Source organism: Terrapene carolina, unplaced genomic scaffold (assembly GCF_002925995.2).
Source record: "Terrapene carolina triunguis isolate 2854851 unplaced genomic scaffold, T_m_triunguis-2.0 Scaffold16993, whole genome shotgun sequence".
Classification (NCBI taxonomy): Eukaryota; Metazoa; Chordata; order Testudines; family Emydidae; genus Terrapene; species Terrapene triunguis.
The window spans coordinates 616-1102 of NW_020681344.1; the positions used below are offsets into that span (position 1 = coordinate 616).

At 77.0% G+C, this 487-nt stretch overlaps 1 protein-coding gene across 1 annotated transcript in view; it reads left to right on the top strand.

Moving 5' to 3' along the window:
- The window catches only part of LOC113408510 (rRNA 2'-O-methyltransferase fibrillarin-like), a gene marked incomplete at its 3' end in the record, with an annotated part of 385 nt that extends 258 nt beyond the window's left edge, over positions 1-127 (top strand). Inside the window, 1 exon segment of the mRNA XM_026661773.1 lies at positions 29-127. Coding sequence (XP_026517558.1) covers positions 29-127 — 99 coding nt within the window.
- Positions 128-487: the final 360 nt, after the last annotated feature.

Genomic DNA, 487 nt, shown 5'->3' on the forward strand with positions numbered 1-487 from the left:
CGGGGGTTGGGGAGGGCCTCCTGGGCAGACGGGGGCCCCAGGGCAGATGAGCCGGGCAGACAGGGGTCCCAGGTCGGAGGAGCCGGGCAGACGGGGGCCCCAGGGCCAAGGAGCCGGGCAGACGGAGGTTGGGGAGGGGCTCCTGGGCAGATGGGGGGCCCCAGGGCAGATGCGCCGGGCAGACAGGGGTCCCAGGCCGGAGGAGCCGGGCAGACGGGGGCCCCAGGGCCAAGGAGCTGGACAGACGGGGGTTGGGGAGGGGCTCCTGGGCAGACGGGGGCCCCAGGGCAGACGAGGGCCCCAGGGCAGATGAGCTGGGCAGACAGGTGTCCCAGGCCGGAGGAGCCGGGCAGACGGGGGCCCCAGGGCAGACGAGCGGGCAGACGGGGGCCCCAGGGCAGATGAGCTGGGCAGACGGGGGTCCCAGGCCGGAGGAGCCGGGCAGACGGGGGCCCCAGGGCCGAGGAGCCGGGCAGACGGGCGTTGG